This window comes from Embiotoca jacksoni, unplaced genomic scaffold (assembly GCF_022577435.1).
Source record: "Embiotoca jacksoni isolate LCO1_2020_lvr unplaced genomic scaffold, fEmbJac1.0.p SCAF_11, whole genome shotgun sequence".
Taxonomy (NCBI): domain Eukaryota; kingdom Metazoa; phylum Chordata; class Actinopteri; family Embiotocidae; genus Embiotoca; species Embiotoca jacksoni.
Genome location: NW_027185241.1, coordinates 17,558,971 through 17,572,852, shown reverse-complemented (window position 1 = coordinate 17,572,852; position 13,882 = coordinate 17,558,971). Strand labels below are relative to the sequence as shown.

General features: G+C 39.3%; 1 protein-coding gene across 1 annotated transcript in view; it reads left to right on the top strand.

The window, feature by feature from the left end:
• Positions 1-13,882, top strand: part of LOC138194570 (furin-like protease kpc-1) — a 182,260-nt gene that overhangs the window by 100,448 nt on the left and 67,930 nt on the right. The window contains exons 10-13 of the mRNA XM_069143414.1: positions 577-665; positions 4,406-4,578; positions 6,253-6,468; positions 7,196-7,299. Of these exons, the coding sequence (XP_068999515.1) occupies positions 577-665; positions 4,406-4,578; positions 6,253-6,468; positions 7,196-7,299 (582 nt within the window). The remainder of the gene's footprint in view (positions 1-576; positions 666-4,405; positions 4,579-6,252; positions 6,469-7,195; positions 7,300-13,882) is intronic.

The window sequence follows — 13,882 nt, the reverse complement described above, 5'->3', positions numbered from 1 at the left end:
GCAGCCAATCCAATTCATGAACCTAAAACTATCTTAATTGGCTACAACTAGCGACAGCTGTCATTTCATCGAGGCAGAATTGATGGTCGCTGGCTAGAACTGAGAACCGTGCTTTCGGCCATATCTGTCTGAATCCGGGTCCCATCGTTTCAAAACCTATGCAGAATTTTGCAATTTAAATCTGCTGTTATCCCTGTGAACTGCATATCTGCTGTGTGAGAATTGAAAGCAGGTTAACAAATGAACAATAACTCAGCAAAGAGCAGTTAATTAGCCCACATACATGTAATGTCCAGGTCAAAATTAAAAGTTTTAATTGAAGATTTTTTTAAATGCTGTATCTATAAATATATGTGCATGTGTAATTACTTGTGTTTTTAGTGTATGAACACAGTATCAAGGGAAGAATGCTTCCTTTGGATTGACTTGCAGTTTCCAGTATCTTTATGTCTCTGTCAGTGTGTGGCGTAATCATCTGTCCTGGCACAATTATGGTGTGTGCATGTCAAGGAAACGTACATCTCTGCCTGTTTGGCCTCAACGTGTGGCTGACATCTCGTTCCCCCTCTGTTTCAGTCACGGTACCCACTGTGCAGGGGAAGTTGCCATGGAGGCCAACAACTCCTACTGCGGTGTGGGCATCGCCTTCAATGCCAGGATCGGAGGTGAGGAACACAATGCAGCCTTATAGAGACTGTGGGAGGCAGTGCATTGTGGGTGTGCAGCACTGGCCAAAACTATGACATGGCATGAAAAGCATTTTCAAAAACATTTATTATAGTGCAATGAGGCAGTATAATTTTTGTACTCTAGGCATTATACAAAATACGTAATCAGTACTGTTAAAGCAACGGTAATCCAGATGTAAATGCCAAACTGACATAATGAAAACAAATATTTTTGTTTGTTTGGTTCTGTGTAATGCTACATTAAAGCAAAAGGGCTGAATCTATAAAATCAACATTCATCGACCAGACCTGCTTTAACTTTACAGAGTCTGACTTACTGTATAATAATATTGGTAAATAAAAAATGAATAAAATTAACCCAACGATGAATAATTCAAACTCATATTTTCTGGCCCAAATTCTGCAGCGATGATTAATCCAAAAACCCCAAAACTCCCATGCCCACTGCAGCAACTACTTTTTCATGTCGAATTTTTTTTTTTTTTTTTTTTTTTTTTTTTGGGGGGGGGGAGTATTTTGCAACTTGGTATGTCATTTCAAATTATGTTAACTCAAAGGGCTGATGGCATAGTTGGTTTAGATGGAAATTCATTTTTCATGGCTTGTTAGCTGTAAGCATGAGTATTCTAAATGTTGGCAGGAAATCACAGAAAATATTTGTTGTGTGATTCTCGGTTTCTGCTGTGGTTTTATATTACAGCAGAACAGTCAAAGATGTGAAGGCATATGTCTGAGAAAATTTTCAAGATTAAGTTTTGGTTATAGGCAGAAATCTGAGATAATTCATGAAAAAAAAAGAAAGCCTGAGTAGCTATATGATTTGTAAATTTGCACTTTACTGTGCAGATATTGTGCAGTTTTTCCTGTGTATTTTGTGCTTTGGGTTTGTGTGAATGAGACACAGCACATGGTGACTGGCTGCTATTGAGCCGTGCTGACCCTATTTAACAGCTCATTTTTTAGTGGGAGCTTCAGTAATGGCTTTTTTAGTGTTGGTTGTAACATTAGTGAGGGATGAATAAACCGAATGCAGGAGAAAGACCATTTCCTGTTGTGAAATCAAAGATCTGTATCGGATATTTTCAGAGCGCTGTAAATTAATAAGGAGTATATGATATGTTTGAATAGGAATATTTCCAGCAGCTTTCAGATCTGGATTCCTCAAAACCCAATTTAACAGTGACGTCGTCATCATGAAGCATGGAAAAAGAGAAGAGGAATCTCTTGGTTGACCTCTGACATTTGACCTCTGCTCTGTGATTTTTAATCCCTGACCCTCCTTCATTTGTCACCAGCTAATGAGAGCCTTCTGCAGAACTGACAAAAAGAGAAAGAAAACAACATTATGAAACAGCAGCAGGAATCTCTCTCCACAGTTAGACTCAATTTTACCTTGCTGGATCTCTTTTCTCCTGACTCATAAACAGAGTGTGGCTGGATCCACATGAAAGTTGCATGTTGAAGCTCTGGTTGCTGGCGAGAGCTGTGCTCGCTTTCTGACATATGTTGTCTTCTTAGATGTTTTTAAATGCATGCTGAAATATATCCCATGTATGACTGCCACTCAAAATTAGTTGTCTTTTTGATTTAAAATGCATTGTAATGCAATCCAAAGAGATTATATAGGGCACAGAATAAAAAGATAAAGAGATAAACTTTGTTTTACAACACAGTCACCAGACAAACAATTTTCTTCAGAAAAATGAAGTTTGAACTGTTCATTCTTCAGCCATGTTATTTTTGTGTTGCTGAATTTAAACCATTTGTAGATGCAACAGTAGACATCAAATTAAATTGTTCTCTGTGCCGGCTTGTTTCCGATGAGACCGTTATGAAAATGTGTTTCCTCGACTGTGCTCGATTGCAGTGATGTCAGTCCAGTGGTGTACTGCAGTCTTTGTCCCATGTGCATCCTGCGTGTTCAGCTGCTCTGAGCTTGTCAACAGCTCAGCACACAAAGACACACCCAGACAAAAACCTCACATTCATGGTACCATTTTCTACCAGCTGATATGTGACCTTGCAGTTATGACATTAACGCCAGCCTTAAGGAATAAAGCAGAATGAATGAGTCCTACCAGCTCTGTAATCCACAAACATCAATTATTTTACTCTGCTGAGTTTCTTCACAGCCATCTGAAGGCAGCAGTTGTTTGCTCCACCGACAGTCTCTTATTGAAGTAATGTTGCTCACTGTCACACAACAATTACATTCGGTACACTTGGTGGTTTATTTTTATGCAACAAGCACCAGACGGTCGCAAAATACCCTCAGAAACCTTAAAGTACACCTGACTTGTTGTTTTGATTCATTATTTTAGTTTCTACTGCAAATCCACAGGCGTGTTGGACACATTAGACGCTCCATTAGAAAAAGAATAAAAACCAGTCTGTTTGGTTTGTGAAAACAGTCAGATACAGACCGAACGAATCTTCAAAATTTCAGAAATACTTACACTATTGCGGCAGTCTGTCTCACTTCACAGGGTTTACAAAAACAGAGCCTTTTAATTTATCTACAATTTTTGAAGACATCTTAAAAACTGTTGCGACTTATCGTCTGGCACCAAACAGCAGACATACAAATAAATGTTAATGTTGCTCTATATCGGCTGGATAAATAGCCAACTGTTTTGCGGAGTCAAATTAAAAAGTGAGGATATGTCAGTGTTTAAGTGGTCAAGAAAATCGGTTATTGCAGATTAAACTGCTGTTGTGATTGCCGGCCATGTAGAAACAAAAATGTTCTCCCTAATTATCTGCTTTAATTTAACATCTTTCCTTCTTGGGATCAGCTTCTGTTGCTTAAACTTTCAAGACTGCTCCAACAAGTTCCCACACACTTTTCACAAACTTTGCACCATAAGAATCATATAAAAATAGTTAATAGCATTTGGGGTGTTGATAATGCTGGATCTCCATCCTTGTGATGATTTGTTTTGCTTCTTGGTGAAAACTGTTGCTACCTATACCTCTGCCTCTTTTCAGTAGTGGACTGACAAAATGTTACACAATATCAAGTAATCCATACTTTTGCCTCTGTATTATGTGCATATTCAACTTTGATAGCATGCTAACTTCGAGTGACACCCTCTACGATATGTCAACCAGTATTGCAAGAAGCACTGCCCTGCATGTTGTGTTACGTAGTGTAATAATGATTTAACAGTACATATTCAGTTGATCACTTTTAACTATTTTGCAGATTTTTTTAATTTGTATTTTAACAAGTGGTAATGGAGGACATACAGAGAAATATTAATATAACAAGAACACACACAGAGACAGACAGTAAAGGGATTCACACAGAGAAAACAGACACAGCTAAGAAGCAAATGTATAAACTGTCTGAGAGAAAGAAGAGCGAGGCAAACTCTGATAAAAGAGGCAGAATTAACACCCAACAACAGTGTAACAATGAGTAACAGGCAGAGCAAAAATGAGACTCCACTACAGTATAAGCCAGCTGCTGCACATGTGCTTACATTATGTTTCAGATGCATTTTCACCTCTTGTGTTGAGTCACTGTTTTTGTTGCTGCAATATCACATTACTTTTTGCAAAATAAAACCCCTTTTTGTCTGTTTTTGAACAACGCCAGGATATAAAATGCTCCTCCAGTATTGAAAAGCACAAACAGCATAAAGTTTGGTTTCATATTTTCCACAAGCCCCCCTTTCAAACCCTGATCTCTGTGACCTTTTGGATCTGTCCAGGTATCCGGCTGTTGGATGGCCCTGTCACTGACGCCATGGAGGCCACAGCTCTGACCTTCAACACTCACTTCATCGACATCTACGTCTGCAGTTGGGGCCCGCGGGACGACGGGGCCGAGATGGACGGGCCGCACAGCCTGACAGAGCGAGCCCTCCAGCTAGGAACACGCAAGGCACAGCTTTCATCTCCAAGTTCACACTGCTGTCTGTCAGACGTAAAGCCAGCAGTCTCACTGTCAGTGCAGCTGACAGAAGGACGAAATGTCGAGTGTTCAGATTTCATAGCCCGATTAATATTAAATCATATTTCCTAATTTATTAATAGCTTACAAAATGTATATTAGTCTGCGGTACATTAGAAGAAGAGTTTAGCCGCTATATTAACCCCTTTTTAATCTGATAGTTCCAGGTACTACATGATCACAAAACAACAAAGTGCTAGCGAGTGAATTCAAGAACTAAATCTAAGAGTAGAAGAATCATTCGTGTAATCCTTTTTCTGTTTTCACTGCTTCTAAATAAAAGTGAAAACATTAAATGACTCCAATATTGGATTTAAATAAAAAATGTTGGCACTCTGTCAGACATAATTTCAACACCCAGGGAAAAAAAACAACTTCTTTACATTTGCTGTGCCTGTCACCACGGCAACAATCTTCAGCCTGTTTTATGATCATTGATTCATAATTTAACCAGACACGTTTTTTTCCCTCTTCTCTTCTCGACAGCAGCCTCTCCTTATGTTGCTCTTTTAAAGCTAGTTAGGAAGTTTAACCACACAAAACTGTATTTTAAGCATCAATAAACAGTACAAGAAATTAACTAATACTCATTCTAGTATCACAGTGCCTGCCGACAGGACCATCCTACAGCGCTACTGGTTTACTTTTTGGGTCCATAAATCAAGACGGAGGAACAAAATTGAAGCACTGAGATTCAGTCTTGACCTTGAAAACACATATCTGTGATAAAATATTCAAAACGCAAGGTTCACTCACAAGCTTTCAGAAGTATCCCAGTTATGATCGAAAAGTAAAGAAGCCTGTATGTGAACCTTGACTTTAGAATATTTTATTAGATCTGAACTTTGAGCCTGGTTGACGTGTGGTAAAGAAAAATAGGACTATCAGAAAAATGAAATGGAGAAAATATTGGTGAACATTGGTGAAAACGGAGAAAGTCGGGCATCCATAGCACAGCTTTAAGGACTTTAGCACTTTATCGTCATGTTATAGCTACATTTCCAGTCCCAGTCTGGAGAATCCCTTTAAATCAAGTCTTTCTTCTCAATTTCTGTCTTTATCGTCTAAATTTTTTTTGAAAACATTGCCACCAACTTCCTTCCTCTCAGCTTTAGTTATCTTTACTCACTAACGGCCCTGATTTTCAATTATTTGTTTGTACAGTTATTTGTTTTTGAGATCAAGTGACCATCACAACAAAGTAAATCCCTATTTTTCTTTCAGCTTTTTGTGGCTTGAGGTTGCGTTGGTTTTTGCTGGGCTTTATGATAATTTTTTTGTATACATATGGAATATAATAATGAAAATTACAGCCTGAAGCACCTCACATGAAAATAGCTCAAAAAGAGAACTTTATTAAATTAAATTAGATTAGAGTGAAGAAAAATGAAAGTGTGTGTCGTTAGTTCACTCAAAAGAACAACTTTCCAATATAAATGCTTTCTTGAAATCTTCCTTTTACACTATAGACAATTCAGTTGTTACACTTTTGTTTCTGGTATAAATACATCATGTTCATAAGTATGTGACATCTGAAAGGTTCTGCTGACCGCCAAATGGAATTTTTTTTTTCTCACTTTGACGTGCCTCTGTGTGTTTTCTCAGGGCCGGGGTGGGAAGGGCAGCATCTTTGTGTGGGCGGCAGGTAATGGTGGAATGCAGCACGACCACTGCGGCGCAGACGGTTATGTTAACTCCATCTACAACATCGCCATCGGCGCTGTCAGTCAAACCGGGAAGCCCGCCTTCTTCGGCGAGCCCTGCCCTGGAGTGATGGCCGTCACTCTGACTGGGGCCAGCGTGGGAGCCGCACTACCTTTGGTTAGTATGTGTGTACCGCCTAACACATCTACCGACAGTGTTTATCGTTAATGAGCACATATATATATATATGTGTGTGTGTGTGGGGGTGTGTGTGTGCCAGTAGCCCTGCTCTTTGGCTCCTCTGAGCTGTGAGAAGCCTGTTAAAGAGCAGCCACTGGTGTGATATTTATAGAGACCTGCCAAATGACCTGGGTGACTGCTGGGCGCACACACACACACACACACACACACACACACACACACACACACACACACACACACACACACACAGAGACACACAGAAGCAAACGAGTGTTAATTGGAGGTAAAGCGATGCTGTAGTGGCTGAGGAGGAGAGAGGAAGAAGCTGAAGTGTTGATGGCGGAGGTAACACTGAAAAGCCAGGAAGAAACGCAGTGGCAGCTACAGGGCTACAGAAACAGAAAGGCCAATTTTATCAGTGTGACATCACCTTTCTCTGCAAGGATGCTGGCCCTGGTCCACCTCAAATTAGAAGGTTGGACCAGACACAAGTTGTTTTTATAATTATCATGACTGTAAAATTGTGCTGACATGTTCTAATGACAGAACAAACGGCTGCTGATACAGTAGCTGATACAGTGTGGGAACACTGGCTGCAGAGGGGAGTAATTACATGGAAAAGCTCACATGCACTTTTCCTCTTACCCTGTACGCTGATATGACATCTATATGTTGTAACTTAAATGGTTTGTGGTTCCTTCAGGTGACTCTGACCAGCGTTGGTGACGGGTGTGTCACACACTTTCCAGGAACATCCAGCACTGCTCCGATTGCTGCGGGAATTCTGGCTCTCGCCTTGGAAGTGAAGTGAGTGTTTATCTTTCTGGTCATACTACACACCAGTAATATTCTAACAATACACATGATAACTTTGACCGTCTGAGTCATCAGCTTTGTGGTTTTAAATTTGATTTCTTGTCATGGCTTTGATGAGTTGTATTGTAATGTGTTATATTTTACATGTTATATTTTACTATATTTAGGATCTCTCTCCATGTACTGTATATCCCTCCTTAACATTTCTTCTTTGTCTTCTTTGACTACTCCAGAAATTAGTTTCCCATCAGCCTTTCAATGCTTTCAATATGCCGTTAAAACATATCAAAACTTCAGCTGTGTTTATTCTGGTAGCGCAGGACCCTTCTCCTGTTTTGTGCTGTAAAGCAGATGGCAAAGCCGGTCTGTCAGTCGGTCAGTCAGTCCAGCACTTTGGTTGAGACTGATATATGTGAAAAACTATTGGATGGATTACGATGACATTTGACATTCACGGCGGCCATGTGGTGAATTCCTAATGATTGTGATGATCCCCTGATCATTACTATGCACTACAAACAGGTCAAAGTTTTCACCTGTCCAGTGAAATATCTCAACATCTGTGATAAATTAGCACCAAACGTTTTAAACAATAGTTTCTAATGACTTCATTGATCCCTTTATTTTACCATCAGATATCAATTTCAATTTGTTCAGTCCAAAAACATAACAGCCAACAGCCTCACCCTTTACTTTGGGTTAAATGCTAAATATTAAGTAATAGCATGTTAACACACTAAACCAGGGGTCTCAATTTGTTGTTTGTACTGACCAATTTGTTTTTGTTCACATAAAAGAAGCTTATTTAGCTGGTTTGGGTGGAGCTCAGCTACGTGAATAAATGTTACGAAACATGAGTTGCTCTCGGACACTTTCCTTTTGTCAAAGCCGCTCTCAGAGGAAAAAGGTTGGAGACCCCTGCACTAAACTAAGATGATGAGCTTGGTAAACAGTATGTTCTCTATCTTATACATGGCACACAGCAGCAAACACAACACAAGTGTCTTTGCTAGTTTCAGACCAACGCAGTAGCCATTTTCCCGTTCTGCGGCCATGTTGTTTAAATAACAAATATCCACGTACCCATCTGAGCGCCAACGGGAGTGTTGGTTTTAAAATGAGGGGCAGTCAGGCACACTGCTGGTGTATTGCTATCTTAAGGAGTGGAAACCGATGTGACTACATAAGCGTGCGCACAGTGCGCCGAAAGTCTGCTTGTTACACACAGGGACATGCAGCGGTGTGAAAACATGCAAAAGATTAGAGATAGTAAGATTATAGTGGGAAAGATTCTCACTATTTGCTCAATTAGCACGTGAACAGATACATTTTCCTCTGCAGAAAAGGTTTCTCTCCTACTTCCTGACAAATCCGCCACACCTGGCTCTTAATGGGGAGGAAGACGACACTCCAAACAGTTGATTTAATTTTATGTCCAAAACACACCTACGATTTGTTAAGAGACTAAATGCAACCCCTTTAAGCCATGCGCCTCACACTCAGATTGTCCGCTGTTAAACCATTAAAAGTGGATTTGGACACGCCTCGAATTTACCTGAGCCATGCGCTTCAGATTGGGCGCTCAGATCGATACAACAGAGCTACCTGCTAAACATCAGAGTGTGAACATCGTCATTGGGAGCTTGTTAGCATTCTGACGTTAGCAGGAGGTCTAAAGCTTTAACTACTTACACAGAGCTACCGGTATTGCTATGTTCTTATTTCATTAGCGTTTCACTTCCCTAGACATGTATAGTTGCCAGAAAATCTGAAAAACAAAGGTCCATTTGTGCTGAGAGCACAGTGGCTTTGTCCTGTTTTGTGCAGTAAGGCGGTGTACTTTCTGCTTTCGCTCAAAATAGCAGATTCATTATTTTCTTTCTTAGTCACTCTGTTGATTGTTTTTGCAATTATGAAACAACTATCTTTGTATAAAATGTCAGAAAAATCACAGTTTCATTCAGTTTCATTTGACATTTTGAAAATGCTTCTTTGGTCCAACCATCTGTCTAAAACCTTAAAAGAAAGCCAACGTTTTACATCTGTTTTTTTTTTATAAATGACTTTAACAATTACTTAATCAAGATTTTTAAAGGTTAATTTTCTATCAATTGTTTAATCAACTAGTCAACTATTTTAGCACCAAAAGAGGAAGACAGCAACACAAAAATTCTCCACTTTTGAGCCTCTCACCTCTTCTTTCCTCCCAGTTTCCCTTCACTCCATTTATGTTTTTTTAGTCTCTTTGATGTTGATCATTGTTTTCTCTCTGTCTTTGTTTAAACCTGCAAATATATCTCCTCGTGCCTTTTTCTTCCTCTCCCTCCTTTGTCTCGTCTGCCACTTCCTCCTATTTCCCAAGCCCCCTTTTTCTTCATTCCTCTTAACTCGCCAGCTGTCGGTGTGGCCTCGGGCCTGGTGTTTTGTGGCGGTATCAGTGGCGTCTACGCCTCCTTCATGTTATGGATGGTACTAGAGGCCAGCTTTACTGCTCCAGCTGTCATGCCACAGCGTTCTCAGTCTCAGTCGCTTGGCTGTAAAATGGAGCGCGGGTCCCCTGGGCGAGGCGACTCCCAGGACATTACTGTTAAAGGCTTTGTCGTGACCCGCTGCTACTGACTAAACTATATATCACCTCTGTTGCTCAGACCAGCAGCATTCTGCTCACGTCTTCATGGAGCCGGCTTCTCTCTCTCTCTCTCTCTCTCTGTATGTATCTCGCTCTCTCTTCCTTTCGCTCTTTCTAACACTTGCTCATTCTGTCTCACTCTTTCTGCCTACATTTCACACTAACACACACTCATATATTCTGTTTCTTACACATGCAAACCTGGATTGTTTTGTTTTTTTTCTCCTCCCCATTCATCAGAAACAACCTGCTTCCTGTGTAGCATCCACAACTACTAACTATTTGTATACGTCGTACAGACATTAAGATGCATGTATCTATTTTCTATATGCCAATAAACTATTTCCAGAACTATATTTTGTACTTTCTCTGAAACATTAAGATTAAACCTCAAAATTCATATAAAATGTATGATAATTTATAATGCTGGTTTATTTCAACTCGTTTCCCATTATTTTGGCTATTGTGACTCGCTCTCTTTACCTCCGTTGTGGAGATTTGATAAAACGAAGAGTCGGACAAAACTGTGTAAATGACGTTTATTTGGGCAACTAGTGTGAGCACCTTTCTAATTTTTTTTATTTTATATTAAGCATTTTAACTGTTTGCTTTTGACTCTTATAAAAAGTAAATATGACTTTACCACCAGGAACAGCCATTTTTCTAACTATTAGGAATCTCTATCTAGAGACACTTGTACAGTTAACACAATGGCCCGTCAATGGGAAATAAGTTCAAGGATAAAGGGAATTTTTCATAAATCATAGGTGTCATCTGATGAATAGTTACAATCTCAAAGAATTTTTTTTTTGTTCTCTTTGGCGGCACTTAAGACGATAAGTGGTAACAGTATTGTGTTTTTGTACTTTACTTGTCAGCGATCCAAACAGTTTTACCTGTGTGACGTCAGTGAGTTGGCAGTTGAAGAGTGAGCCTGTTGCAGTAGCTCCTCCCACCCCTACTGTACTGATGAGTTATTATTGTTTGACTCAATGAATTTGTGTTTAGAAATACTGCGCTGTGAGAGTGGCAGTCAGTCTGTCCCGCTGTTGTTCTCCACTGAAATATCTCAACAACTGTTAAATGGATTTCTGTGAAATCAGCACTCCATTAGATAACAAAACCAGATGGTGATCCATTGACTATTCCTTTCCCAGCGTCATCATATGGAAATTTCAGTTTGTTCACTTTGTTTATGTCAAAATACCTCATGACTTTTTTCAGCTGAATTTATAGTTAATTATCAAGTGTTAGCATTTTAACTTGTTCAACTAATATGGCAAAAACATTATATCTGCAAAACATGAGCATGCAAACATTGCCATTACAAGCAAGTTCTATTAACTCTCTTATCACCAAATTTAGTAGCAGATCAAAATCACCGGTCCAACTTACACCTACTCTACTGAGACATATGCCATGATTTTAAAGCTTTCTCTGCACATTTGCTTTATTTGCACATACATGCAGCGTCACTGAAAACAAATCTTCCCATTCCTTCTACGGTGTGATCCCTCTGTCAATCATTTTGTTATGTCCGCCTGAATGTTTTCTTCCAACTCCACTCTTGATTGATGATTGATTAATGTTTCTGTGTTCAGAGACATACTTAGAGTTTTCCTCCTGCCGTCATCTTTGTTACTTTGTTAAATCGAGATTGGCAAAATGCCAAAAGTTGTGATAAGATTTCATTTTCATTGACTTTTTTTATGTGAATGTTTTCTGCTGCGAACATCGACTTTGCAGTGCTGATACAAAATGGTCTCTCTGGGTTGTTGTCTATGTTTTTAGCCTTCAGTGTGTTCCTGCCCGAACAGTGTCGGGGTGTCACTGTCTATCTGTCTCTCTGACACTCTGTTGGCCTGTCTGTCCGTGTTTCCGTCTGTCTCCATCCATCCGTCTTGACACCTGTCTAACAAACCATCAGGATGAATCAATTCTTCCCTCATCCTGTTTGTCAGTCTTTCTGTCTCTGACTGTTTGTTTGTTCACTTTATCACCATGTCAGCCTCTCTGTCACTTTATCTCTGTTTTTCTTCATTCATTCATCAGTCTGTCTTTACTTTCAAGGAGCTGAACATTTTGGCTTTGCTGTGATTCCACCTGCAGGTGTCCATCCTTTTTTTAAGTTTAGTTTATTTGGGCTGTCTGGAAAGATGGATGGTCTGCCCCTTCACCCCAGTTGCTCCGTTCTGCAATCAGATCAACTGTATTGGACAAGTTCGTTCATCCAATCACACAGCAAAAAGTAAAACTATAAATGATCTTTTAACCTCTTTTATCAGTTCGGTCAGTTTAGTCATTGATCCGTCCCTCTCTTGTACTTCATGCTAATTTCATGTCGACTAATGGGTTATTTGCATTATTCAAAGTCAAATGAATGATTTTGGCAGAACAGGTTCTTAATTAATTTTATGTCGCTGTGATTTACATTCAGAAAGCATAACGATGAGGTTTATTTTATTTTATCTTAAGTACATTTAAATGACTGAACATTTCGAACATTTCACAGCTGTTACCTTCTTATCTGTTATATATGTATGTGTAGTTTTCATGTCTGTGTCTGCCTGGCATGTAAATATCTACCCACAAGGTTGTGCTCTGATATTGAAAACTCAAAGAGATTAAATATTATTAGTTAAATAATCTGCACTGTAAAACAATCTCAGTGCAGGCAGTTTAAAAACCATGTCATGTCAATCTAAAGTTTTATTCCCTTCTTTAAATTTGTCTCTTTCTGTCTCTGTCCACTGAATGAATAAGAGGTATAGTGTATGTAACATGCTCTGTGGGGAGTTTAAAGAGTAATCGGCCGGTATTCTCACAGGGGCGTGTATATGGAAAAGTGAATCCACTCGTTCTAATTGGTCTTAACTCAACCACTGACACACACACACACACACACACACACACACACACACACACACACACACACACACACACACACACACACACACACACACACACACACACACACACACACACACCTCAGTAGCAACGTCTCCTGTGCAAATGCGAGTCATGAAAGGTTACTGTCAAATATGACCTCTAGCGAATACATACTTACCAGAGGTGGTTTATATGACCTATGTGTGATCATATTGCTATTATACATACTGTATAGTATGAGATCTTCAATATTAACATGCCTGCAAACCTCCCTTCCATTGTACCACGTCTCTTCTCCTTAGATAATCTAGCTGCAGAACATGAGCCATATTCTCTCTGAAATTTGTTTCATTTCTAAAACACTGACTGGTTCAATCACAGCAGAGGGTCGTTGATAACCATGTGCCTTAAAGACACACACAAACAAAACAACCTGTTCTTAGAGCTCCAGAGCAAAGCTACAGAGAGGAGTGGAGTACAGATACTTAAAATCACTTACAAATGTTTTTTGATGGATATCAAGACTGCGAATAAAACAGAAAAAGTGTAAAATATGGGTCCTTTAATGTGTCTACCAAACTTAAAGAGAATACTTGTCGATACATTTTGTTGAGAAATGAAAATGTCAGCTTTTGGTGGGACTAAAGGAAATGTCAGGGCATCAAATATGATTAAAAGCAATCAGCTGTGTGATAGAACAACTTTAATCAGGCTGAGAGTTAATCTTTAGTGACCTCAACAAATCAACAGAGGATAGTATACAATAGGGTGCATTTGTCTCCTGAGTTTACAGTAATTGGATGCAGTCATATTGTATGCCAAACTATCACCAAAATATCACATATTATGGAGAAAATATGATCAAATTTGTCTTAAAGTGGTGAAAAAACAGCATCTGAACATCAGGGAGAGATGGGCATCAAAAAATGCATGCAGTTGTACGCATACAAGTGCAATACAATATGTTCAAAGGCTTAGAGCATAATTCAGATAAGACTATACACTATATACACTGCATAAGAAGGGATCCAAAGATATTTATTTGCATGGATTTTG